The sequence below is a fragment of the Microcaecilia unicolor genome, chromosome 6, assembly GCF_901765095.1.
Source record: "Microcaecilia unicolor chromosome 6, aMicUni1.1, whole genome shotgun sequence".
Classification (NCBI taxonomy): Eukaryota; Metazoa; Chordata; class Amphibia; order Gymnophiona; family Siphonopidae; genus Microcaecilia; species Microcaecilia unicolor.
In genome coordinates, this window is record NC_044036.1 from 54,770,922 (window position 1) to 54,797,426 (window position 26,505).

General features: G+C 41.6%; 1 protein-coding gene across 4 annotated transcripts in view; it reads left to right on the forward strand.

The window, feature by feature from the left end:
- NEXN (nexilin F-actin binding protein) overlaps positions 1 to 26,505 on the forward strand; it is a 127,481-nt gene that overhangs the window by 85,659 nt on the left and 15,317 nt on the right. For all 4 annotated transcript variants that reach the window (XM_030205558.1, XM_030205559.1, XM_030205561.1 and 1 more), the window contains one exon: positions 1,056 to 1,253. In XM_030205558.1, coding sequence (XP_030061418.1) covers positions 1,056 to 1,253 — 198 coding nt within the window. The remainder of the gene's footprint in view (positions 1 to 1,055; positions 1,254 to 26,505) is intronic.

The window sequence follows — 26,505 nt, forward strand, 5'->3', positions numbered from 1 at the left end:
TAAGTGCAGTTCCAAGACTTGTAATGAGGACCATACCAAACATAGGGGTCCTTTTACTAAGATGCGCTAATGATTAGTGTGCACTAAATAAGATGCCCATAGGAATATAATAGGCATCTTATTTAGCACACGCTAATCATTAGTGCACACTAAGGATCCCTCTTACCAAGCTGCAGTGTTGTCAATGCCCACACGCTAACCGAATAGCATAGATATACCTGTTCTCCGTCCCCGAACACACCTCCAGCACCAATCCTGAAATTACCATGAGATGCCTGAGCGCACCCTGGGGTAGTGCTTTTTAACCTGCAGTAAGCAGGCATTACTACTTACTGCAGGCTTAGTAAAAAAAGGGCCCCTAAATGTCTAACTTCATGCACCAAAATTAGCCCCTTTGAAAACTGTCTAGGGCTGATTCACCATTCAATAAATAATATTCAGAGGCAGTGTCGGTGCTCAGCTTAATATGGTCAGTGTGTTGGCATCTCTAAGGGTCAATATTGAGCCATAGGGACTCTTTTCCAAAGCTGCGGTAGCGCTAATGCATGCTTACAGCAGCAAAAAAATGGTGTACTGAAGCATCCCATGGTAATTTTGCTATGTGCGTGCGCTACCCATGTGGTTAAGAAAAAACAAAAACTTTTTTGATGTAGGGGCATGTCTGGAGGTAGAATGGGCATGTTCTGCTCTAATTGGTTAGTCCCTACTACCTACAGTAGGTGGCGGTAGAGGCTCATGCGCTGTGAACAATGGTCTTAGTGTGTGGGAATGACCCTGTAAGGGTGTCATAAGGCCATTTTTTAAAATTGCTTTTTGGTAAAAGGGCCCCTAAATCTGTCTGAAAATCCACCTGAATTTAGGGACAGTACAATTTTTCTTGAAAACTGATTCCGTATTATGTATGCTAAACATGCTGCTTTAAATAATCTTTAAAAACTCAAAATTTTGAAGAATAGTCTAAACCATTTAGATACAAGGACACATTCTACAGTTTAAATAAGGCAGGTAAATTTCATGCTGGAAATCATGTTTTCATTTTTTTTTTAATTCAACAGGTGCTGGATGATGAATCTCAGGAAATGCATAAAACAGTTTCTCAAGAATCTCTCACACCAGGTAAACTGGAAATTAATTTTGAAGAATTACTTAAACACAAAATGGAAATGGAGAGAAGACGCACAGAGGAAGAACGCAAACAAAAACTGGAACTGGAAAAGCAAGAATTTGAACAACTCAGAAAAGAAATGGGCGAGGTAAGATATCTGAATGTCGTATTGCAGCTATAATGGGCCTTCTAAAACATTTGAAGGATTTATCAAGCCTTTTATATAACTCTGGCTTTCGATTTCATGGAAATCTTTCAAAGTAGAAGTTAAAATTACTTAATATGTAAAAATGCATATTATCCATAAGGAGGGTAATTTTTATAACAAGTGGCTAAGCAGATGACTATTTCTAGACTACTGTATAAAGCTGGACTGTACCGAGTGTTTGTATTCGATTTGATCTGGCCCTGTATACGTTATTTGTATTTGGCCAAAAAGCGATTTAAATTTGAATACAAATATCCTGGGGCTCTACTGTGCTAAATTCTACTGAAATAAACATTGAGCTCTGATTTCATGTAGTTTTTAAAATTATTTGTTATGTTAAAATTCAATGCCCATCATTCGTATTCGGTGTTTGTATTTGGCAGAGTAATATTTTTCATTATTCGTATTCAGCCAAATAGTAATATATGCTATTCGGTAAAACTCCAGTATAAATACACATTTCAAACTCAAAGCTACAGAAATTGTGCCTAGATTTAAGCCATGGATATATTACACCTGCTTGAGGGCAGACAATATGGGCTAGATTCTACATATGATGCAAAATAAAAATCAATGCCGAAAAAGTACTCTTCTATAAGCCATGGTTGAAGTTTGGCATGGTTTATCGCACTTATGCCCTGAAATCGTGCCTAACATTAGGTGCAGCCACTTGCACCAGCTGAAACATGGTACAACTATATGTGCCTAAATTAAGCACATATCCCCCATTACTCTATAACAATGTATGTACATTTTAGGAATGCCCCTATGACTCCCATGATGTGTCCATTTCCGTGCCCCGTTTTTCAGATTGTGTGTATGTCAATTGAATTAGTGCCAATAATTGCTTATTAAAAAGCCAATTAATGGTGCTAATTAGCATGTTATTCAAATACATTGTGTACACAAAGTGGATGCAAGCCCAAATTTGCATGTACAATTTTTGGTGATTTTTATAGAATCAGGTTATATGCTTATTTTACAAGGGTGTATAAATTGTGACTTCACTTGCATTCAGTCCAAACTCAAACCCTGAATGCACCTACATGCAGGTAATGTTCAAGTACGTGTCATCTGTCACTGTTTGTAGCCCCTGGATAGTTTTATTTAAAAAAAAAACATGTAAAGCCCTCCCATAAAGTCAAATAATTATATGAACACAAATAGGAGAAAAAAAATATCTCCATGACACACGAAATATGGCTATAACAATTGCAGTGAAAAAAAAAAATCATTAAAAAAACCTCAAACTGCAATTCTATCCAAACCAATGTGATTCCTTGGTGAGTATCCCCTGCCTGACACGCGGGAGACCGGGGTTCGATTCCCTGATGGGCAGCCAGGGTAATAAAATGATATTAAAAAAAGCATTCCTTTCAATCAAGGAATTTAACCAGTTGGGTTTTCAGGATATCCACAACGAATATGCATGAGGGAGATTTGAATACCAAGAAGGCAGTGCATGCATGTCTCTCATATGCATAGTCATCATGGATATCCTGACTGGCCAGTGGTACCCGAGAACCGGGTTGAAAACTACTGGTTTATATCAAGACTTATCTAATTATTTATTTATTGCATTTGTATCCCACATTTTCCCACCTATTTGCAGGCTCAGTGTGGCTTACATAGTACCGTTCTGGCGATCGCCAGTTCCGGTATGACAAATACATAGTGATACAAAGTAAAACAAACAGAAAAGTGGGCACAAAACCAGGAGTCCCAGAGACTGGATCACAGTAAAGCTAAAACCAAATTTTATTAATTAGTATATTTGACTCGACACAACCGTTGTGTTTCGGCCAAAAGGCCTGCATCAGGAGTCTAAATACTAAGGTAGACAGCTAGTGATGATCCAGAATAAGAAATACTGGCGAATAGTGTATAAATGGTCTTAAAAAGACCTTTGTATTGAATCGTGGAACGGATCACTTGCGTGAAGGGTTCAGCAGTAAATTTGAAGTGATATCATGATAAAGATCATGTGTGACAGATACATTATGGAATAGGAAAGGAGAAGAGTTATGTTATGTCCATTTCGAGTGTTATATTGTTGTGTTGCAGGGTTTAGGCATTTAAGTTTTCAGTGACTTCTGGAAGTTTTATAGGTCTCGCATTGTTTTCACGGCGTTTGGCAGAGCGTTCCATAGTTGTGTGCTTATATAGGAGAAGCTGGATGCATAGGGTGATTTGTATTTGAGACCTTTGCAACTTGGGTGGTGGAGATTTAATCGAATGAATCCAAATCTGTTATACTCCTTCAACCCGACAGTGATACCTGTTTCACTGTAGTTTTGGCTGCTTCAGGGATCAATTTCTCCATATATGGCAAACATCACTTATGCCAACTTTTCTTGTTGGCTAAGCATCTAGCGTGTCATATTAACATCCAGATGGCACCTATATAATCAAAGGTGCCAAACTATACCACGTGATGCTAACCAATTGAATGTAATCGAGGCTACAATTTTTAAAACCTATTGGTGGTTTTCCAAATTTTAATAGATCCTTAATTTAAAAGTTGCCAATATATCTGCCCACTGAGTCCAAAAGGTTGTACTGCGGTTCACTCTAAAAATCCATTTCTGTTTGGCAGAGTAATAAACATCGATTTCCATTCTTATTCAAAATAGGTTGTCTGACTGATGATCCAACTCAGAAAACTGAAAGGATGTGGAAATAAACACAATAAACACAGTGATGAATCAAAGGCATTTCTAATTGTTTTAGATTGCTTTTATGCTTACATCCAAGCCTGTCATCCAGGATAGGATCAGGGAACTGCTGATCCAAACTAAAGTAGAAAAAAAATCTGTTAAATTTGTTTAAAATGTCCATGAAAAATATGGGGGGGGGGGGGGGGGGGGGGGGGGGGGAGATGAAAAAAAAATGTAAATTAATAAAATGACAAAAAAAGTATGTCAAATTTCTTGAGTGCACTAATCCATCTGTTCACCCAACATGACTAAAGGGAAACATGAGGCAAGAGGCAGTATAGGAACGCTGGCACACGCCCAGGCCACCACTTCAGTTTTCCTGAGTTTTAAGAGAGCTAAGCTGTGTTGGCTAACATTATCCTGCTTGTTGACAGAGAGAACAATACCATTTGAGAAAATAAGTATATTTTATTTTCAATCAGTTTAAATTTTAGCATTATACAAACTTTAGGGCTGAGTAGTAATTCATGCAGCAACTGTGCTCTGAGCTGCAGTGCAGAATTTCCTCAGGCATATAAGGGTCCTTATACAAAGGAAGGCTAGTGTTTTTAGTGCATGCTAATGATGTGTGCCCTAAATGCTAGAGAAGCCCATAGGAATATATGGGCATCTCTAGCATTTAGTGTGTTTATTTTTAGCGCGTTTTTGTCAAAGACCCCATAATGATTTTTAAAAAGTACTCCTGATGCAATAAACAAATTGTATACAAACCCATGTGCAAACATAGGAGAAGGCACCTATCACCTTAGAAACATGCATAGTTTACCTATTAGCAGCAAAACATTTTAGACTTGCTTATCTGAAGTAGGCCGTGAAAAAGGCTGTTTATAGCTATTCTGCATGCTGTTTACGATTCTTTAATTTGTAATTTTCAATTTGTATTTCTTATCATTGTATTAGTTTTTATTCTTTATTTTTTAGGGCTGCATGTTGATTAAAATTTGTAATCACATGATTAAAAGGTATGTTTAGTTATTGTTTTTTCCTACTGAAGCTCCTTGTGACTCTGGGCAATGAAGGGTTAAGTGACTTGCCCAGAGCCACAAGGAGCTGCAGTGGGGGAAAAAAATAAACATACAGTGGAACCCTGATATATCACTATGATTTGGATCCATAAAATATTATTGCATTAAATGCATGGTCACGTTATAGCGAGGTCAATTGAACAAACACAATTGAACCATAAAATTGATCTGTTGCAAAAGGGAATGTAAAAAAAAAAAAGGGGATTAAAAAAAAAAGGGGAGCCAACACGTAATTGTGTTATATGTGGATTCGTATTATTGTGGGGCATGTTATATCGGGGTTCCATTGTACCATTAATTGCAATTAAAATTTTAATCATAATGCAGCCCTAAAAAATTTTACACTGCAACTGGATGAGCATTGTATGTGCATAAAGTGCTCAGACAGCGATTGGAGGGAGGGGGGAGGAGGGTATATCAAAGCTAACTGTATATTTGAATATTAGGTTATTCATACAATATTATGTGCACATCTGGAATGCCAAACATTTTACGAGATGAAATTCTTCATTTACTGCCCCCTCTGTGGTACACCCAAAGTGGTTTAAATATTTCATACAATTACAGTAGGTATTTTCCCCATCTCTAGTGGACTCACAATCTAAGCTTTTGTACCTGGGGCAATGGAGGGTTAATTGACTTGTCTAATGCCACAAAGAGCTGCAGAGAGAATTGAACTCGGTTCCGCCCACTGCAGTAACTATTAGACTACTTGTTTACTTACCATGCATAAATCTGTATGACTTGAGTCAGGGCTGCCCAGTCCTCCTGTCTCATCCTTTCAATTTCATTGCCCTGGTCTTTGTCATCTCTTTTTTTCTTACTCTCAGTCAGTACAGATGGTAAAATAGGAGTAATTGTAGATAGAAACTTAGCACTGGAGCAACAAACAAACTCTACCACCAAGAAAGCATTCTTCGCTCTTTGGAAACTGAAACGTATAAAGCCTTATTTCCCTAGAGATGTATTTCGCAATCTAGTACAAACACTAGTATTAAGCCACCTTGATTATTGCAATGGAATCTATGCAGGGTGCAAACAAATGCTTCAAAACAAATTACAAACTGTCCAGAATACAGCTGCTAGATTGATCTATGGAAAATTGAGGTTCGAAAGTTCAAGACCACTACGTGAGAACCTGCACTGGCTTCCAGTCAAAGACTGGATAATTTTTAAAGTTTGCATCCTGGTGCATAAAATCCTCTACGGTGAAGTTCCAGCTTATATGGATAACCTTATCAACCTACCACCTAGGAACTCTCACAGATCATCTTGTTCGTACTTAACTCTCCATTACCCTACCTGTTCTGGCCTCAAGTATAAAGCCACCTACGCATCCACCTTTCCCTATGTTGGTGCTCATTTGTGGAATGGATTACCTAAATCTGTAAAAACTACTCCCGATCATCTGACCTTCAGAAAAACCCTCAAGACCACCTTATTTGGAATAGCTTACGCAAAAGTCCCACCATTGCATCCATAACTACTGAACTGTAACTATCTTAACGACATCCTGAACTCTATTACCCCTTCCCCTGCTCTGTAATTACTCACTGATCTCTCCTACTTCCATGTAGTTGATTGTTTGTGCCAGATTGATGTATGCCTTTTCAGACTGATGTAAGCCACATTGGGCCTGCCCGTGGTGGGAAAATGTGGGAAATAAATGCTATAAATAAATAAAATAAGAAAAAAGAAATCTGTAGGCAGTTCATGCTGGCATAAAAGAAAAGAAACTGACATAAAACCCTCACTGTACTTATAAATACAGAACACAGTTATCAGTGTGCAAGTCAGAGTTCTTCGATTAAAGGAGGAAAACGCCTCAAAAACAAGCCCCTCCCACAAATATAGATGGGGTGAAGGCTACAAATTCATCATCACAGGCGTTTCTACAAACCTCCTCGTTTTAAAACATTTTTTTTTGAAAAGTTCTTTTTCTTAATGCTTAATAACAAAGCCGCTCTGCCGAGTAAGCTGTACAAAACTTTTTTTTACTTAACTTCGGCTAACTGCAGGCTTTCTCCTCCCAGACCGTGATTCAACTGTGGTCAACGGGTCCCGTTTCACATTCCGCTGCTTCAGGACCACAGCCATTCAATCACCCAGTTCATCGGTCATAAATCCTATGCACAAGGGGGAGAAAAAGACTTAAATATTTATAAAATTTCTACAAAAACTCAGTCTATTTAATACTGACTCTGCTTACAATCCGTTCAAAAATGCCGATGGTAGCATGAAGGGCAAGGGTATTTAAACATGGCGGTCCTATAAATACAAATTGTGACGTCACACGCTGTCATCAGTATCCAATCAGAATTCTTCAGGCTGCAAAAAGGCATACCCACATTAATGAGTGAAGATCAAAATAAAAGTCCATTTCGTGTATTAAAGGAAATGCATCCATTCAATCTTCCCATTCAGACCCGTAGGATTCATTGATTTTAATCGAAAAATCCACTGCTGTTCTTTTCTTAACAACCACAATCGGGCTTCTTCTCCCTGTAAACGCCGGTCAACTTGTTGTAAAACTAAACATCTAAGCATGTTGAAACTGTGAGAAAATTCACATGATTGTACATTTAAAGAGAAGATCAAAATTTGGATACGTTTTATTGATGACGTTTTCTTATTGTGGCTGGGCAATCGGGAGACATTAGATCAGTTTTTGGTTTATTTAAGGTTATCAATAGAAATCAAACAAAATAAAACATGGAAAAGAAAATAAGATGATACCTTTTTTATTGGACATAACTTAATACATTTCTTGATTAGCTTTCGAAGGTTGCCCTTCTTCGTCAGATCGGAAATAAGCAAATGTGCTAGCTGACAGTGTATATAGGTGATAACATTCAAGCATTACTATGACAGTCTGACAGGGTGGGAGGATGGGGGTGGGTAGGAAGTATGCATGGGGACATCAAAGCATATCATTGATATTCTAACAGGGTGGGTGTGGATAGGTGAGGGGAGGGTGATCAACAGAGACATACAGCTTTATGGTTTATAATGGGCTAGGAACCCCAGATCCTTGTTAAGTCCTTTCTGTTGGGTGTTAAAATATTCAATCATTCTGACTTCAAAGGTCTTACGTTCTTGGTTTATTTAAATAACTGTCATCCTAACATTAAATTTACCATGAATGTAGATCATGACCAAATCACATTTTTAGATGTGAGGGTACATAAACAAAATGATCATTTTGAGACCTCAGTGTATAAAAAGAATACAGATAGAAATACACTGTTATATTACACTAGCTGCCACCCAAAACCGCTAAAGAACAACTTACCATTTGCTCAATTCTTAAGGTACCGGAGAATTTGGTCCAGCAAGAATGATTTTTGTCATCAAGCGCAAAATTTACAAGAGAGTCTCCTCGAAAGAGGGTATCCTAAGAAAGTTGTTAAGTCAGCCTATAGAAGGCAGAATATATTGATAGACAGTTGTTATTGCAGCCCGCAGGAAGAGAAGATGATCAAGATGGAATGGTGTACACTTATGTTTTAAAACACACTGTCAGGAGACACTGGAATATTGCTCAAACCTTACCTCAATTTGCGAAATCTGCAGTGAGGATGGCTTATAGCAGAGGAAACAATTTAAAGGAGCTTCTGTGTTCGTCAAGACCGTATTCCCAGAGAAATATGATTTTTAATAGACATAAAAAGTGTGGCGACTGTCTGATGTGTTCCATTATGGTTGAGACAAGAGAATTTGTTAACTCCACCATGGGACAAATATTTGCTCTATATACTAATACCACATGCAAATCCAGGGGAGTTATTTATTGTATTCAGTGCCCCTGCAGCAAGATCTATGTTGGTCAGACTACTCGACAGTTATATGTCCGTCTTATTGAACACAAAAGTGTCATTTTAACAAAGAAGACCACGTCCCCTCTGGCCACACACTGCAATGAATTTTCTCACAGTTTCAACATGCTTAGATGTTTAGTTTTACAACAAGTTGACCGGCGTTTACAGGGAGAAGAAGCCTGATTGTGGTTGTTAAGAAAAGAACAGCAGTGGATTTTTCGATTAAAATCAATGAATCCTACGGGTCTGAATGGGAAGATTGAATGGATGCATTTCCTTTAATACACGAAATGGACTTTTATTTTGATCTTCACTCATTAATGTGGGTATGCCTTTTTGCAGCCTGAAGAATTCTGATTGGATACTGATGACAGCGTGTGACGTCACAATTTGTATTTATAGGACCGCCATGTTTAAATACCCTTGCCCTTCATGCTACCATCGGCATTTTTGAACGGATTGTAAGCAGAGTCAGTATTAAATAGACTGAGTTTTTGTAGAAATTTTATAAATATTTAAGTCTTTTTCTCCCCCTTGTGCATAGGATTTATGACCGATGAACTGGGTGATTGAATGGCTGTGGTCCTGAAGCAGCGGAATGTGAAACGGGACCCGTTGACCACAGTTGAATCACGGTCAGGGAGGAGAAAGCCTGCAGTTTGCCGAAGTTAAGTAAAAAAAGTTTTGTATAGCTTACTCGGCAGAGCGGCTTTGTTATTAAGCATTAAGAAAAAGAACTTAAAAAAAAAATGTTTTAAAACGAGGAGGTTTGTAGAAACGCCTGTGATGATGAATTTGTAGCCTTCACCCCATCTATATTTGTGGGAGGGGCTTGTTTTTGAGGCGTTTTCCTCCTTTAATCGAAGAACTCTGACTTGCACACTGATAACTGTGTTCTGTATTTATAAGTACAGTGAATGAATGGAACCAGTTTCCTTTTGATATTTTTAGTTTATATCTACATAAAACCCTCACTAACACTTACCCTAGGAAAAAAAAGCATTTTTTTATTCTGAGACCACAAACTAAAGCCACCCCAGTACACGACAGGTGCTCAAGCCTTCAGGTCTTCTGTGCCCTTCATTGCATTTGGATTAGAATAGTTAATGCCCTCATTACCTTGAAATTTAAATGAACAATGTGCTGATACCTATGCAGTGGTTACTCACCTGTAACAGATGTTCTCCAAGGACAGTAAGATGAGTATTTTCCCTAATAGATGTCATCTGTTGGATCCAGACACAGTTTTGGCATAAGTAAAGGAAATGCAGTCTGCTAGCCAATTTGAAAGGGTATATTTACTGATGGCAGTCCCCATCTTGTTGGGGACAAAAACAAAATATGGGCAGGCTTTCTACTCTAGATAGGTGGCCAAAGCTGTCTCGCAGTCCAAAGTGTGCATTCACTCATCTTGATGGGCAGTGGTTTGGGGGAAAATGTCAGAACAATTGACTGATTAAGATAAAATTCTAACTCTACCTCAGGAAAGAACTTAGGATGCATGTGCAAAACTATTCTATTAATGTAGAACTTAGTGTAAGATGGATCAGCTACTAAGGCCTGAAGCTCACCCACTCTATAGACAGGTATCCAGAGCTTTCATCAGCTGGGAAAGAACACTACTGAGATCCCCATGACACTGTGGGGGATTCAAGAGAAGAAAACCTCTTATGAAGTGAACAACTAAAGGCTATAAATGTACTCACTCTGCTGCTCCCCAGTATCTCTCCACACTCGTCCTTCCCTACACCCCTTCCCATGCACTCCGCTCCATGGATAAATCCTTCTTATCTGTTCCCTTCTCCGCTACTGCCAACTCCAGACTTCGTGCCTTCTGTCTCGCTGCACCCTACGCCTGGAATAAACTTCCTGAGCCCCTACGTCTTGCCCCATCCTTGGCCACCTTTAAATCTAGACTGAAAGCCCACCTCTTTAACATTGCTTTTGACTCGTAACCACTCGCCTCCACCTACCCTCCTCTCTTCCTTCCCGTTCACATTAATTGATTTGATTTGCTTACTTTATTTATTTTTTTGTCTATTAGATTGTAAGCTCTTTGAGCAGGAACTGTCTTTCTTCTATGTTTGTGCAGCGCTGCGTACGCCTTGTAGTGCTATAGAAATGCTAAATAGTAGTAGTAATAGAAGATGGGCTTACTCTCTACATGGTGATAAGCTCCAAATGTACCGAGGTGAAACTTACTGAGTTGGTCTTGAAACCTGACAGGTGAAAAAAGTATTCAAGCAATTTTTGTGTAGAACAGGATAAAGGATCTAGACCCTTGCCCTCACACCGGATCGCAAACATAGTAGGTGACGGCAGAAAAAGACCTGCACGGTCCATCCAGTCTGCCCAACAAGATAAACTCATATGTGCTTACTTTCTGTGTATACCGTACCTTGATTTGTATCTGTCATTTTCAGGGCGCAGACCGTAGAAGTCTGCTACTTTCTGTGTATCCCTTACCTAGATTTGTATCTGTCATTTTCAGGGCACAGACCGTAGAGGTCTGCCCAGCACTACCCCCACCTCCCAACCACCTGCCCCGCCTCCCACCACCAGCTCTGCCACCCAATCTCGGCCAAGATTCTGAGGATCCATTCCTTCTGAACAGGATTCCTCTATGTTTATCCATGCATGTTTGAACTCCGTTACCGTTTTCATCTCCACCACCTCCTGCGGGAGGGCATTCCAAGCATCCACCACTCTCTCCGTGAAAAAATAATTCCTGACATTTTTCTTGAGTCTGCCCCCCTTCAATCTCATTTCATGCCCTTCCATTTGAAACCATGAGGCATATTTTCAAAGCACTTAGCCTTCCAAAGTTCCATAGAAACCTATGGAACTTTGGAAGGCTAAGTGCTTTGAAAATATGCCTCCATATGACCTTAGTGAAATCTCTCCTGGAAGCCTGCAGAACCTGAGGAACAAACATTGCAACCTTGGTTGTTCAGATCAAGATAGCTGCTGGTGAAACAAATTATCTGAAAGCCTTTAGAGCAGGGGTGGGCAACTTATAGCCCCCGCCATTGATTTTTATACAGCCCCTGAGACCATGGGAAATATACAAAGAAACAGTGGCGTAGCAAGGGTGGGGCAGTGGGGGCGGTCCGCCCCGGGTGTCAGCGGGTGGGGGGGTGCTCCGTCATCTCCTGCCACCACTTTTCCTGTTTTAAAAAAAATTCATGCAGCGACGCAGGCAGCACTTCGCGTCTGCCCTGTGTGTGCTGTAAAAGCTGAAAATCGCCTCGCTGGCGTCGGGCCTTCCCTCGCGATGTCCCGCCCTGTTCTGAGGTAACTTCCTATTTCCTCGAGGGCGGGACATCGCGAGGGAAGGCCCGACGCCAGCGAGGCGATTTTCAGCTTTTACAGCACACACAGGGCAGACGCGAAGTGCTGCCTGCATCGCTGCATGGATTTTTTTTAAAACAGGCAGGGTGGTGGCAGAAGAGGGCCCTGTCAGCCTGGATGGAGGGGAGACGACGGGACCGGGGGGGGGGGGGGGTGGGCTCAGATGGGAGAGGGGGAGCTCAGAGGGGAGAAGGGGATTGGGGAGGGTGGGGGAGCTCAGAGGGAAGAAGGGTCTGAAGCTGGAACTGGGGTCTGACAAGGGGGCAGGAGGGAAATGGGTCCATGCCTAGGGCAGGTGGGAGAATGGGTCTGGGGTTGAAAAGGGGGGGATGAAGGGGGCTGGAACTGGGGGCTGAAAAGGAGGGTATTTGGGATAAGGGGGCTAGTACTGGAACTGGGGGCTGAAAAGGGGCAGGGGCTGAAACTGTGGGGACTGGGGGCTTTAAAGGGGACAGGGAGAACTGGCTGGGGCTGAAGCTCGGGACTGGTGAGAGAAAAGGGCTGGGGTTGAAACTAGGGGCTGAAAAGGGGACAGTGAGAAGTGGCTGGGGGCTGAAGCTCTGGTCTGATGGGAGAAAAGGGCTGGGGACTGGTGGAATAGTGGGGCTGAAAAGGGGGGCAGGTGGGAGATGTGGGCTGGGGCTGGAACTAGGGACAGGTGGAATAAGGGGGCTGAAAAGAGGGGGCAGAGAGAGAGGGGACAGACCCTGGATAGAAGGGGGGGGGAGCGTGAGGGAGGGCAGACCCTGGATGGATGGGAGAGGGAGGGCAGACAGATTGAAGGGGCAGAGAGAAAGGGCAGATGGTGGGTGGAAGAGGGAGAGAGAAAGAGGGCAGACTGGGGCAAATGGTGGATGGAAGGGGCAGAGATAGAGGGCAGACAGTGGATGGCAGAGAGAACGAAGACAGATGCTGGATGGAAGGAGTGGCCTAGTGGTTAGGGTGGTGGACTTTGGTCCTGAGGAACTGAGTTCGATTCCCGGCACAGGCAGCTCCATGTGACTCTGGGCAAGTCACTTAACCCTCCATTGCCTGTCGCATTGAGCCTGCCATGAGTGGGAAAGCGCGGGGTACAAATGTAACAAAAATAAAATAAAAAGATGAGGAAAGCAGAAACCAGAGACAACAAACTGTAAATAAAATATATATTTTTATTTTTTTGCTTTAGGATATAGTATTGTAGCTATGTTGATAACAAGGTAATCTTTTTATTGGACTATTTTTAATACATTTTGACTTAACTTTCAAAGAACAAAACTCCCTTCCTCAGGTCAGGATAGGATACTGTAACAGCACTATACTGTATTGACCTGAGGAAGGAGATTTTGGCCTCTGGAAGCTAAATGTATTAGTCCAATAAAATGGTATTTGTTTTATTTCTATTTGTTAATTTGTAAAGTGGTGATTGGTATTTGTTAGTTTTTTCAAATTTACATCTGCTGTCTTTATATTTTGCACAGTACTAGGGGACATTTTCTGTGGTGTTGCATTGTATGCAGAGTCTGGCATCGGGGGTTCAGTTTCATTTTTGTCTAAATAGAAAGTTTGTGATTTCTTATTCTATAGTGGATTAGGGTGTATGTGTTTGTGAAAAAGATGTGGCTTTCGGTTGGCATTGACTGTGCAGGATCGATGATCTGTACTAATCTGTCTATTTTTGTTTTACAATAGGTGAATTGATGTTCTAGTGCTCACTGTAGTGTTTAAGATGCTTTCCTTTTCCTTGTGTGACTCGTACAAATTACTGCTTTTGGTATGGTAGAATTGCTCTATAGGTCCTGAGTGTTTTGTATTCTTGGTATGCCTAGTACTGGATTTTTTTTTTTTTTGGGGGGGGGGGGGGTGTTAAAAAATGACCGGCCCCGGGTGTCAACTACCCTAGCTACACTACTGCAAAGAAAACATCATTAACCAGAGCTTTGGCTATTTTAAATACTATATTTCACAAATATTTTCAGAATAGCCACTCTAACACTTTTGTTTCCATTGTCTTGTAGTTAAATGTTTACCTATTTAATCACAGGTCTAAAGAGCTCTGTGCATTTCCAGTTCTGACATTATGTAGTGTTGTGGCCCACCAGGGACAGTACCAACATTCATGCGGCCCTCTGTGTATCCCATTTACATGTGCTCCTTATCCCAGGCTGAATGCATCTGTTAGTATTTTGTAAGGTTGAAGAATTTGGAATGGTAGTCTTCTCCAATTTGCTGTGAATTAACCACTATGACAGATTCCTTCAGAGAATGTGCAACAGTGATTACATCCTGAAGGTTCCTTATGGCTGGAATCCACTTGGAAAACAGAATCCATTGAGCTTGCCCCAGATTGATGTGTGCTATAGATGTGACGAACAGTGGAGGCCAAGTGGCCTAACAAATTCAACATCTGCTGACCCTGGTGCACCTGAACAACTGAGGTGAGAGCCTCTATCCTCTGGGTTGGAAGGGAAGCACTGGCTTGAGTCATGTCTAGCAGGGCTCCAGTGAACTCCAGTTTTGGGAAGGGTTGAGGTGGTGGTACTTCAGGTGGTTTATGATAACCCTAGTAGCTTCAGAACCCGAATGGTTCTGTGCCTCCTTTTGCACCTTCCTCTGATGTGTTCATGACCAGCCAATCATCTAGGTAGGGAAACTCTTGCACTTCCAGTCCATGTAGCAACACTGCAACTACTGCTAGACATTTTTGTGAAAACTCAGTGTTGATGCAAGGCTAGATGGCAGAACGCAGTACTAGTATTGGTGTTTTCCTATTCAACTCAGATACTTCCTGTTACTGGGGTGCATCTGTATATGGGTATATGTGTTCAAGTCCAGAAAGCATAGCCGATCTCTTTCCTGAATCATGAGTAGGATGCTTAAAGAAACCATCCTGAACTTTTGTTTTGTCAGGTTATTTGTTCATAGATTTGAGGTCTAGTTTGGGAAGAAATCTCCCTGTCTTCTTGATGATCAAGATGTTCTTGGAATACATTGCCTTCCCTTTTTCTCTTGGTGGAACAGGTTCAACCATCTTGGCCTGTATAAGGGTAAAGAATTCCTTTGTAAGTAAATCCTGGCGCTAAGAGCTTAATTTTGACACTCTTGATGGGTCGTTTGGAGGGAATCTCTCCAATTGGAGTGTGTAGCCTGTCAAGACTATTTTTGAGAACCCACCAGTTTAATGTTACAAGGGCCCCCTTTCTTGGAAAAAATTCAGCCTCCCTCCTATAGGAAAGTCATCCGTACAGTCACGGGAATTATGGTCATGCTCTCCTGGAGCCAGTCAAAAGCTCATCCCTTGCTTTGACTGGGGAGCTGGCTGGGACTTCTTGGCCCTCTGCTGCCATAGGCAGGAGTGAGATCTCTAGTTATTTCTGGAAGGTTGAGATGGGAGCAGGAGGAAACCTATACCTTTGATAGGAATATATCCTCCGTGAGCTTGCCAAAAAAAACTTCTGGAAATGCAGGTCGAACTAGGAGTGTGCCGGGATAGTGACTTGATTTATTCAGTGTTTGTTGAAGTCTGTGACCTCCTCCATCTAGTCAACAAAAAAGATTATCTCCCCAGCAAAGAACATCCACCAGCTTCTCCTGAACCACAGGCTTGAGATCTGAGGCATGCAGCTAGGTGAGTCTGCGCAACCTAATCCCCATGGCAAAGGCCATTATGAAAGCAAAATAGATTGCCTAGACACTCTTGGTCACTGTCTATTATCTGATGCAGTTCATCAGCCAGTTTGACCAGTCTTGTGTGTTCGATTTGGTCGATCATAGTCTTACGGCAATCATTTTAAATTTTTTTGGTATTGAAGATAAGAAGTTTATCATCTCAAAGAATGCACAGAGTGAAATCTTAGAATAAATTATCTTCTTCATGGGGTCCCCAATTTGGTTATAAATTATCTATAGCTGGCTTTAATACATTTATATATGTAGATGATATAACCATTTTAATAAATCAAATGGATGAGACAGCAAGTAGAATTGCGGAATGTATAAATCTTTTGGACTGACGGATAGGAGCACGTCGTCTAAAATTAAAGAGAAAAAAAAAGTTTCTTCTATTGAGCAAACAAAATGAAATTTGGAATGATACTTTTTTTTTTATGTTACAACATTTTTATTAGTGACACTTCAATAAAATACATACTTGACCATATATATACAGCCTCACAGGTACAAATGTTCATAAAGAAACTTTTTTTTTTTTAAGCTAATACAGAGTGCCAACCAATTATCACATTTTATCCCCTTCCCCTTCTTTGATAGGAGGGATGTCCCCATGTCATGTACGCATTGCTTTAGTAATAACTGTATATGGAATTCTCATACAGATGATGGATCTGAACCTCAGGTAAATATTTGAAATTTTTCCGTGCAGTCAATACAAGAGGCTCCATACAATCAGCAATTGTGTGGCTATTATCTTCATCTGCTCGCTGTTGGATGGACAGTATGTAATCCATATACCCTGATAACTATGAAACTGTGTCCTATATAGTCTTTAAACCTTTATTTAGTAAGTCTATTGCGAATCTATAATTAAACAAACAGGTTTTCTAATAGCCAGTTGTTCATCAGTCTGTGCATTGTGTTGTTTCTACCTGTATGCCATCAGATTACATGCAGTTTGAGTATACACTAACCTTTGGCCTTATTGATTGTGGCAACAATGATTGTCAGCCTTAATGAACGTGGTATACAACCAGCTGCTTAGTGTTCTCATCATCCAATTAAACCAACACTCAAAGGAACTTTTATAACAAATTAGCAAGTGAACACTCCTTATAATGCTCTTACCCCCCCCCCCCCCATCCCTTGATCCCCCCCCCTTACCCCCTCCCTCCTTGAATCTCATCGAATATGTGTTTCTAAAAATAAGGTCATACATAAGTATTCCTGACTGCTTCTCGGTTATAACGTGTTAAATACAAGACTCCGTCCTCTTTGGGTTAATATGTCTAACAATGGACCCCAAAGCTTTAGAAAACGCGCCTTAAGGCGGCATGAACCTTTAGCCTCCCTTGCTTCCCATGTCATCAGTTGATGTGTCTGGTTTCGCCAATGCCAATAGTCAGGAGGTTTATCTGAAGTCCAAGATTGTAATATGCATTTTTTTGCCACCAGACATAACTTTCGACATAGAAGTGTCTCATCTGCTGTTATACCCCGGAATGCACCTGGGCAGTCCAATATCTATTGCTGAGGAGTACCCACTATTCTACGTGATATCAGTGAAGTCATAAAGTTTACTATCTTCCGCCAATAGCTCTGAATCATTAAACATTCCCAAAATGCGTGGTAAAAAGTGTTCTCCACAAGATTACATTTCAAGCATTTTGGTGTAAGGATTCCTCCCATTCGGGACAATTAAGCTTGTGTGATATAGGCTCTGTGTAACACCCTGAATGCACATTCCCTATAATTAGCTCCACTGACTAGCCGGGGAATACTTTTTATGTAGGCTTCAACATCCCAGTTAGATAAATCCTCTCCTATATCTGCCTCCCACCGCCGATGGCGCTGAGTCAACCCCACTCGCGGTGTCAGGGTCCACAATGTCCTCTGAAGCTGCGAGATTGATGGGGCTTAATCAGAGATATCATCAAAAAATTTTTGGATTTTCTCCCCTAAATGAAGTTTTAACGCCTCCCTATCCAAGGATTGAATATAATGCTTCATCTGACCATAGCTAAAAATGTGCCTCCAATTTCCCTCTAGTGTGAGTTGTCCTAGGGATTTCAAACTTCCTTCTCCATCTAATATTGTTTCCAAACGTATAAGGCCTTTTTCCTCCCATTGTATAAAGACCGGATTTTCCAACCCTGGTGGGAACATCGGATTTCCCCTTATAGACAACAATTCTGATATACTCGGGTTACCCCCCAGCTTCTTTGCCAAGCCTCTCCACGCTGCTTGTAGAGGCAATAAAAGTATACAATGTTTCAACCTTTGTGGCAATGAAATGTTTTCTATATGTAATAGGGTGATCAAGTCGTAGGGGCTAAAATAAGCTTTCTCCAACTCCAGAGGTGTATGTGTGTGTGAAGAGAAAATCCAATCTCTCACCACCCGCATCAAACTAGCAAGGTTGTAATATTGCAAATTAGGGAGGCCCAATCCTCCGTGCTGCCAGGCTTCCAGCAAAAAGTGCATCTTGAGCTTAGCTTTCTTTCTTGCCCAACAGAACCGCCCCACTAATTGATAGAATTGTTTAATGTCTTTTTGAAGTAATTTCAGCGGCAAAACCTGCAGGACATATAACCACCTGGGTAGAATTACCATTCGAATAAGGCTAACCCGACCTATCAACGGCAAAGGTAGGGCCCTCCAGGTGTCCAGCTGTTGCGCGGTATGATTAAGCAACCGAGTGACATTCAGCTTGTATATATCCTCTATCCGCTCTGTCAGAAGAACTCCCAAGTACCGAAATGAGCCCTCTGCCCATCTCAAAGGAAAATTTTCTTTCCAAAAGAGTCGGGTAGTCATAGGGATAGCCAGAGCTTTCGATTTCTCAAGATTAAGCTTAAAACCGGAGTAATCTCCAAATTCTGCAAAAACTTCTAAAAGATCCGCAAGAGACTTACGAGGACTAGTAAGAGTCATTAATAAATCATCGGCGAATGCCGAGATCTTAAATTCCGCCTGTCCAATCGTTACTCCTCTAATAGTCCTATTCGAAATTACATCCCGGATTAAAGGATCTAGATAAAGAGCCAAAAGCAACGGTGACAGTGGGCACCCTTGTCTAGTTCCTCGACTTATCTCAAAATTCTCTGACCATGTTCCATTTACCAGGACCCGTGCTCGAGGAGAGGTATACAAGGCTTGAATTGCGTGCACAAACCAACCAGTAAATCCGTATTTAGAGAGGACAGAAAACAAAAAGGGCCATTCTACACGATCAAACGCCTTTTCAGCGTCGAAACTGATCAATAATGCATGCTCTGCAGAGTTCCTTAACTTTTCCAGTGCCATCAAGATACTACGCAAATTTTTTGTAACCGAACGGCCTTGAACAAAGCCCACCTGTGCTTCATGAACGAGATTTGGTAATACTCTTCCCAACCTATTAGCCAGTATTTTTGCACATAATTTTACCTCGAAATTTAACAGGGATATAGGTCGGTAGGAAGATAACAACATTCCATCTCTGTTCGGTTTAGGTAATACCACTATCTGGGCTAAATTGAGGCCGTCCGGCAGCTCTCCCCTTGCCACCCATTCATTAAATACCTTGGTCAGTGTGGGGACAATTTGATCGCCCATCAATTTATAGAATTCAGGTTTGAAGCCATCTGCCCCAGGTGTCTTTCCTAATCTACTTTGACTGATTGCCCAAGCCACTTTGTCACAATTTATAGGGTCATTTAAATATTGAATGTCTGCTTGTGTTAACAAGGGGGTTTCTATATTTTGTAAGTACATATCGCATTGCAGGTCTTGGCTGCCTCCTGCTCTACAAAGTTGTTTATAATAACTATGAAAGGCCTCCCTTATCTCCCCATCTGTATGTAGTACCTTCCCATCTTTATCTTTAATAGCCACTATATGCCTAGAAGCATACTGTGAGGCTATTACTCTAGCTAGCAGTTTACCCCCCTTACTGCCATGTTTATACAGCTGAAACCGATAGTATACCTGCGACTTTACCGCCCTCTCGTGTATCAGGGAGTTCACCGCTGCTTGAACTGACATCCACTCTTTTCGCACCCCAGGGGACGGAGTCTTACCATATTGTTTTCTCAGCCCTAGTAATTGCTTTTCCAAATGCAGTAGTTCTCGGTCCCGAGCTTTTTTATAGTGACTGACATAGCTAATAACCTCCCCTCTTAGGACAGCCTTTGCTGCTTCCCAGAATATCGCCGAGTCTTCCACTGATCCCTCATTAAGATGTCTGTATTCTTCCCATTTGGCAATAAGAAATTCCCGAAATTTAGAGTCTTTATAAAGATAACTGGGAAACGCCCAACCCCTATTTTTTTGCGCAGTATTATCTCCCACTTGCCACGTCATCCAAACTGTGGCGTGATCTGAGATCACACAAGGTCCAATAGTAGCGTCAGTGATGTCTGTAAAAGTCTGTCGTGATATCAGCAAATAATCAATCCTTGACTGGGTTTGATGGGCCCTAGACAGGTGGGTATATTCCCTTTCTGTCGGGTGTAATGTACGCCAAACATCTATAAGATCTAATGTATCACACATATCGGGCAGCCCTCTAGTGCTGATTGCCCCCTTTTTCGGATGTGGATGGGATTTATCAATTTGCGGGTCCCACGTCATATTAAAATCACCCCCCAACATCATGGGGAGTGGTGCCATCTTAGTGAGGGTTTGGAGAAGTCGTTTATAAAATTTAAGATCTAGCGTGTTTGGGGCATATATGCTGCCTAAAGTTATCTGCCGCCTAGCAATGGTAACGTTACAGAGAATAAAGCGCCCTTCTGGATTTTTGTGCACATTTTGAATCTGGGACGCCACCCCTTTCCTGAGAAGAATAGCTACTCCTCCTTTATTGCCTATCGCAGATGAAGCAATACAGTCTCCCACCCACCATTTAGCTAACTTTGTGTGTTCCTGATCACTGAGATGTGTCTCCTGCAAAAGGGCCACATCAGCTCCTATTCTTTGGAGGTACTGCAGGATTTTAGATCTTTTAATAGGTGAATGTATGCCTCCCACATTCCATGTTACCAGCTTAATCATCTATCTTAAGAGAAGCAGTCATGATCAACCAATAGTGAACCATATTAATTGAGAGGTGCCATCCCAGCCTCTGGCACCCCCCTTTCTTACCAAACACCTGTTTTATTGGCAAAAATAAAAAATGCAGTCTGAAATACCAGTCACATTCAGCGCCATCATCCACACACATTCCATTTGACCTCGCTGTCTTACTTTGCTTTCTTTCTTTTCCTCTAAACCTTCCCCCTTCCTCTCCCCCCTCCCCCCTTTGCTTCCCCTTCTATACCCTCCCGGCATGTGCTTCCCCTAAGGAAACCGTCACTTTTTAACGCTTACCCTTCTACTCTTCTATCATACAGTTCTACATTCTCCTAATTCCCTTTATCCCCCCACTACTACCATTAAACTCTCTAGATTCCTTGTCTCCTTTCATTATGCAGGATCTCCACCTTAACATATTTTATTTTATATGTCTGGAATCCCCATCAATAACTCACCCACGGTGCTCCCAAAACAGAACTCTTAACAGTGTCCATAACATAAGTGAACGTCCATCAGTAACTTTAAAGATTTCTTCCTTGTTCCTGTAACTGTTCAAGTTATCCTTAACTTGTTCTTCCCCAATCCACACGCTGTGCTGCCTGAAGTGTAACCCCATTAAGGAGTATTGAGGTGAACTTTATCAGATCTTTTTTAATTCCTTGCTGGTTCATGCAGGCACTGTATCCGCTGATGTGGATGGCTCTAGCTGTTCCAGTCCGTCCACAAAATTTTTTGCTTCCTTTTCAGACGTGAAGGATCTCATTTTGCCCTGATGCGTTATTCTCAAGGTAGCAGGATATTGTAGGGTAAAACGAACTTTCAGATCAAAGAGTTTTGAGCATACTGGTGAAAATGCCCTCCTTTTTGCTGCTATTCCCGCAGAATAATCTTGAAAACAGAGAACTTTTTTATTCTCATAAGTCAAGGAATTAGTGGACCGTGCTGCTTGTAATATATGCTGCTTGTGCATGAAGTTTAACACCCGGCATATTATCACCCGTGGTTTAGCAGTTTCCATCTGTCTTACCCCCAGCCGGTGGGCTCGCTCTATTCTTAGAGGGCCGAGTGCTGCAGGGAACTCAATGTTGTCTGTCAGCCATTGTTCAAGGACTCTCTCTAATTGCCTTCCCCCCAGGGCTTCAGGCAGACCCACCAGACGGATATTATTCCGTCTGGAGCGATTCTCCAAATCTTCCAGCTTGGATTCCAGGTCAGACAATTTTTTCTTTAAGTCCTGTTGATTGTTTTCTACACCCGCCATTCTTTCCTCCACCTCGCTAGTTTTATTCTGGAACGCTACACATTCTTTAGTTAAATCTTCTAACTTAGCGTTTAACTGTTCCAGCTTTTGATCAAGTTTTTGATCCAGCGGGGCAAGGCGTCGGTCTAAAAGTTCTTCCATTACCACTGTCAATTCGGATGAAATCTCCGCTACCCAAGCCGATACTGAGGAAGCTGTATCGGGAGGGGACACCGCCATCTTGTACTCCGGCGTCTTTCCCCGTTGTCGTTCTTTCTGGGCCGATTTCGTTGCCATGATCGGGGTTCCCGCTATTCCAGCTCACCGGGTACACTCGCGCAGTCTTCCTCTTTATTTTTTTGCGGTATGGGGGAGATTGATTCTTTTGCAGACGCTAGAAAGAGCAGGCAGGCAGCGGAGAGAAGATCACTCACGTCCTCTCTCCACCATAGCGTCACGTGACCCCCTGATACTTTTTTTTTTTATAAAAGTGACCCCAGTTTTAAATTTGAATCGTAGCTGAAAATCTTGGGGGTATATCTTACTGCTTCATTGTCATCAATTTCAAATTCTCTTATCTGGAAAACTCTCTCTTTTAAGAAAGTTACGAAGGATTAGACCTTTACTAGATCAGTCTTTTTCAATTGGTGGTGCATAGTCTTTACTGTCTCAATTGGATCACTGCAACATTTTATATGTAGGATATCAAAAAACAATTCCTTAGAAAATTGCAGTCAATTCAAAATGTAGCCGCACGATTGCTTTGTGGAGCATGTAAGTATGATAGAATTACCCTCATTATTAATTTTGCTTCACTGGCTACCAATTTTAGCTAGAATACAGTTTAAAATTTACTCAATTGTGTACAATATTTTTAGATGGAAATACACCTTACTGATGGATATTATCTGTTTTTCTACCAGGAGTTTGGGTATGACCTTAAGAGATGAAAGTATTTTACATTACCCTCAACCAACTCAGTATCAGTCTAAAAGAAATTATTCGATGAAAATACATCAAGCTGTAAAGATTTGTAACTCTATACCTAGAGATGTTAGGAACATTAAAAATCTTATTCACTATTTAGGAAATATTTGAAAGCATACTTGTTTCGTGTATATTAATGGATAAGTAATTTAATCAATTTTTATTATTTGAGATGCGATTCCCATTGTTCGATTGGTTACACTATTTTGTGATCTGCTTAGAAACGTGGTGGTGGTAGCATAATATAAGCTTGTTTTGTAATGTAATGTCCCAATGGAGGGTATCTGCAAATTCCATCGGATCTCACACAATGTTCTTTAAGTGCATGCTCATTAAGAGCTGGTAGGACGCTATACAGAAAGAACATAGCATTCTGGTTAAACTTCTTCCCAAAAGACTCCAAATTCCAAGCCTTCCTCCCCTCTGAGGAGGGAGTCTTGAAGCTCTTGGCTCTTTTGAGAGCAGTTTGACCACTATGAAATGGCGATGAAGCTAGAGCATCTTGAATCCTGGAGCCTTCTGGAATCTCAGAGTTGATCTTATTGACCTGCTGCATAGAGAGGAAGGTCTTCCACTGCTTCATCTGCACAAGCCTAAGGATTCTGTGCATGGGCACTGTCACAGCTTCCTTTGGGGGGGGGGGGGGGGGAGAAGCATCAAACTGAAGGATGTCCAGCATTTTGGCCCTGGGCTCATCCTCAGTCTCCATCTCCAAATCAAACAGGACAGACTTGGCCATCTCACATACAAAATCAACAAAGGACAGCTCCTCTGGAGGTGACTTTCTCCTTTCATGTGAACTGGAAGGGGTCTGAGGGAAGACCAAGGGATCCCTCATCCGAGATGACCTCTGGTGCCTCCTCAGACACCCAGCAGTGGTCCAAATCAGACTCAAAAAGTACTCCACTGCAGATGTCTGAGTCTCTGCCTGCCTTGCATTACTGACACTATGGTCAAGCCTGGGCTGGGGACCCCCAGTGCCCTCCCCATAGGCTGGAAATTGATACCAGTTTGGTGCATATCAGCTTCAATGTCCCTGGAGACCTTGGTGCTGTAGTGATCCCCACAGGAAGCACATGGGCTTCCAGAACAGAGTAGAACACTGCAGTGCCAGCATCGATGTCTGTGATGCTATGGCTTTTTTCCAAGTAAGCATTCTGGCTCAGCTGGATTGTTCATGCCCTTCAAAGTTACTGGGGTAGTATCTGTAACCTGGTCTTGACGCGAAGGAAGCTGGTGCTACCTGTTCAGTTCCTGGAGGAGGAAGTGAAAAGCCCTCCCATCAGGGGAACTTCAAGGACATCAGAGACCTCGATGCCGCCATGCTTGACACCATGCCTTGAGAGGAAACGATGTCAACATTTCTTGGCATCCATCAGACACATGGTATCGAGGTCCCTTAGTGTTGAGAAGAATGTAAAATCCTTTCTGGTCCTTGGGAGTGGACCAGGGGATGCCTGAACCTAGCAGACACTGTCTATGAAGGTTGAGGCCCTCTTCATGTTAATGTGTCACCAATTTCTGACAGCTCCCAGAGCTATAAAAACCAATGCCTCCAATGCCCAGTCGATGGATCAGACTTCCAGCATCAAAAGTTCATTTGCATGGCTGTTCCTGACCCCTAATACTTCTTGACATCTGTGAACATAGTTTTCAAGAAGCACTGCTGGCACCAGTTATGGTTGTCAGTGAGGGACATGGTCCTCTTGTACCTGGGGCACTTCTTGAAACCACTGGGAGTCTTAGAAACATGTTAGGAAAAATAGCTGCGGTGATATTAAACAGCTTGATGGTGAAAAAGTGACCCTAACCAGGTGTCCAAGGCCATAGGAGCCAGCTCTTTGGGTGTTTGAGCACCCCCAATATTGAGCAAACTCCTTGATTGTGTCCAGGGAGGATTAATTTCCACTGGATTTAGCACCCCCAATCTATGTCCAAGGCCTAAGGGAACCTAACTGTGGAAAATAAAGAAAATTTTAAAACCCTGGCTAAGGAAACTAAAAAGGATGAAGAAAGGATACTGTCCCCATGCGAACAACAGTAGTGCAAGTCCAAAACCTGATCGAGAGTAGCACAAAAAAGAACTGGATGCAAAGCTGTGAATCAAAGGGATGAATGAAAGTCACATCCACACTGCTCTGCAAAAGAAAGCTGCTGGGTGGGAAAACACACACATACTCAGTAGACCATTTCGAAAATCTGGAATGGTGGGAAGCACCTGTTATTCTGGGCTTCCTTCACATGAGGTCACCCATCCATGATACTACTACATTCTGCTTGTCCTCAAAGAAATTTCTTTGCACTGTTTTCTTGTGTGTTATTTGCATACAAAGGAGGCAGTACATGCAAATCTCCTGTATATTCATTGTGGGTACCCTGAAAACCTGTCTGTGTGTGCATTGAGGACTAGGTTGAAAACCACTGATATAGGTGATGTAGCAAATAAAAATGAACCTTCAACCTTAAGGCAGTGGCTCTCAACCCAGGCTTTCAGGATATCCACAATAAATATTTATGAGATTGATGTGCATGCACTGCCTTCTTGGTATGCAGATCTCATATGCATAGTCATTATGGACATACTGAAAACCTGATTGGCTGGGTATGTCCCAAGGACTGGATTGAGAACTACTGCCTTATGACACTAGCACTATTGCTAGCCTACAGCTTTTATCAGTAAAGAATCCTAATGTTACGAGATTCGGGAGCAAACATCTTAACAATTCCTGCAACTATCATGCATGACTTATGACTTCTAAGTATGTCACTCAAATCATGGGATTTTTTTTAAATATTTTAGCTGCATAAAGATTTTACGCTCAGAGCAAGGGATTCTCAACCCAGTCCTTGGGATGCAACAAGCCAGTGTGATGTTCACGATATCCAGAATGAATATGTATAAGATAAATTTGAATGCACTGCCTCCATTGTATGCACATCTCTCTCATACAGTTTCATTGTGAGTATCCTGGAAATCTGACTGGCTCAGTGTGTCCTGAGTACTGGGTTGAGAACCCCTGACTTAATGGAATATGTGCATTAATATTATAGGCTCAATTTTACACAGGTACAAAAAAAACAGTCAAGTTTGGACATTCAGAATGAAGAGTATTTTACAAAAGCCGCACTGAACATGGAACCTTTTGTAAAACGCCTATTAAACTACAGGAAATATACTTGACAGAACACATAATGGGAACAGCCATTTTACAAAGTGGCATCATTCAGTTATTTGAACATGTGAGCAGCTGTTTTTCAACTTGCACTAGTAAGGGTTGGATGTTACAAAACTGGATATCCAATGAATTTTTTTTCTTTTTCAGGTGGTACTGTCCCTTCCTAATT